Source organism: Sorghum bicolor, chromosome 4, assembly GCF_000003195.3.
Source record: "Sorghum bicolor cultivar BTx623 chromosome 4, Sorghum_bicolor_NCBIv3, whole genome shotgun sequence".
Lineage (NCBI taxonomy): Eukaryota > Viridiplantae > Streptophyta > Magnoliopsida > Poales > Poaceae > Sorghum > Sorghum bicolor.
In genome coordinates, this window is record NC_012873.2 from 11252940 (window position 1) to 11255346 (window position 2407).

General features: G+C 60.1%; 1 protein-coding gene across 1 annotated transcript; it reads left to right on the forward strand.

Annotated features, from left to right (window-relative positions):
• LOC110434740 (vegetative cell wall protein gp1-like) lies at positions 572–1888 on the forward strand. The gene is made up of 2 exons (XM_021459454.1): positions 572–798; positions 928–1888. Exons 1-2 carry the CDS (start codon positions 572–574, stop codon positions 1886–1888), a joined length of 1188 nt encoding a protein of 395 aa, XP_021315129.1.

Here is a 2407-nt window from a genome sequence, read left to right on the forward strand (position 1 = left end):
CAGATTTTTACGTAAACCAAAAATACGAGATTTTTAAAATTTTTCCTGTTATTGTGTAAAGCATATAGTTTTTAGGTCTAACTCGATCCTAACCCGCTAACAAATCGTGGCATACATGTACATTGTTTGTAGGCGAGTGCTCTTGTTCGTAAGTCGTCTTGAGTTGGGTTTTGTTTAGGGTTTTAAGTTTCGTTTTGAGTGCACAAATCAGTAGCGAAGTCTTTCTGAATCCTTGCTGAGCCTATCTCCCAGGCGAAGCGAATCACTTCTCAACTTTTTCGTTGGAGTATGTCTCAAGCTCCTTTGGTTTCTTTTCGAACTCTCCTCGAAGTCCCCTTCTCAAACCTCCTCCCTCCTTGATCTCATCTCAATCTCTTTTCCCTTTCCCTCCCAATCATTTTAGGAAATGGAAAACCATCTACTTCTCCTTCGGGCCAAAATCCAATTTCCTCTCCCTTCCAGTACAGCACAGCTGGCCTGCTCCCTATTTCCCCTCCTTTGCCTTGGCCCAGCTCAGCTGCTCACCCGACCGGCCCATTTCGCCATCCTCGCGCGTGGCCCAGCCAAGGTCATGGCCCACCCCACGCTCGCAAGCCCAGCCAACCCCATCCCCTGCTCCAAGGCCCGCGCGCGCAGCACCTGCCCCGGCCCAGTTTCCCCCAAGTCGCCTGGCCCAAGACCCCTGCCCCCTGGAACCCTACACGCGCGCCCCGCCTCCTGCCCAGAGCAGCGCCGTCGCCGTCGCCAGGAGAGCGCGCACCGCGCCCCGGAACCCGCATCGCGCCCTCTGCCTCCGTGGCACGGACGCCGATGAGCGCTGCGTGTCCTCTCCGAAGCATGGACGCCCAGGAACCGTTGCAGCCCTCCATGCCCTAGCCACACGCGCGTATAAAAGCCGAGCCGCCGCTGTCTGCTCCCTCCGCTCAGCGCCGCCGCCCTCCCCCTTCTCCTCCACGACCGGCGCCGTCAACCACCCCCCGGCCTCCTTGCTCACCCATCCCGAGCACCTCGGCTCGCCCCCGGAGCCCGTGAGCCGCCTCCGCGCCCTCGCCACGCCGAGCCCCGACCCCGCGACGCCGTCGTCCGCAAGCCGCGACCGCGCCGTGTCGGCCTCGCCCTCGCCCCCGCCCCGGCCGCCGCGACGACGCCATCAGACCGCGGGCACGCCACGGTCGCCACGTCCAGTAGCGACGCCGCGGCGAGTGCTCCCTCTCCGCCGAGCTCCATCCACGACGCCGCACCGGAGCCGTCCGCCGCGCGCCGAGCCTCTGCTCCACTACGCCCCTGCTCTGAGTCCCTAGGCCGACGCGCGCACCTCGGCATCAGCCGCGCCCACGGTGCCACCCTCGCCCGGCGACCTCGACGCCCCTGCCCCGACGCCGATGCCGACGCCGCCAAGCACGACCTCGCCCCGACCACGACGCCTCTGTCTCCGCCCCGTGAGCACCAAGACGCCGTCCCCACCGCGACGTCGCCTGCAACACTGGTGCCCTGCTCCACCGTCGCGCCAGCCAGGACCACTCCCGCGTCATGCCGTGAGCACAACGTCGCCTTGCGTCGCCATGGCGAGCTCAGGGACCCTGCACCGTTCGGGATGTCGTGCTCACCTCGCGTGGTGATCGCGAACACCTCCCCTCCACCAAGCCAGAACATGCAGCAACGGCAGCATACCGCCGGTGAGCCACCAATGCCCAAGTCCTCTGCATTTTCCCCTTCCTGCGTTCACCATGCTGAGATCGGCCTTCGTGCCGTGTTCTACACCTTGCAGGGAGGATGTGCCCTTGGGGCACCATTGCCGCATGGCTGGACCACGCTGCTGCCCTCGGCTAACCCCTGGAACCGCTGCAGCAAGCCACAACCACCTCCAACCAACCGTAGCAAGCCGTAGCTGGTCAGTGGTAGATCATAGCCGGATCAGAGTGGCAGCAGCAGGCCTCCGCCGCCTTCCTCACGTTCGGCAAGGTCGAAACCCCCCCTAAACCCTAGCCGACGTTGGAACTCCATATTAATTCATATCTGTTCATACATCATTTCGTTATCTATCATTTGTACATGATCATTCATCTCATATCTTGTTTAATGCACGATCTATCTTCGTCTATATCACTGCCTGCGCCGTGCCTTCGTGCCGGTCTAGTTATCTATCTCTCTATCTTGTGCTATTGGAAATGTGCTACTCTGAGTTGTCGTCTTGATAGTGTTTTTGTTTAGTCACTGGTTGAGTCACAGCTCTTGCAGTTTGTGCTTTTGTTCTTGTCATCATCTGTGGACCGTGCCTTCGAGCTGGTCGAGAGAGTGATATGTTTGAGTGTTGCGATCGCGAGTTCATCTCGCCATGGCCGTAATGCCAAGCATGTCCCTTCTCTCATGTTGTCGTTGTTCCTTCTTTTGTTATTTGCCTGAGGAC

What these genes read in the sequence shown, in the direction of transcription:
- LOC110434740 (XM_021459454.1), top strand. Translation starts at nt 572, where the DNA reads ATGGCCCACCCCACGCTCGCAAGCCCAGCCAACCCCATCCCCTGCTCC. An exon ending in TCGCGCCCTCTGCCTCCGTG is followed by an intron (nt 799 to 927) that starts GCACGGACGCCG and finishes CCCTCCGCTCAG; the next exon opens with CGCCGCCGCCCTCCCCCTTC.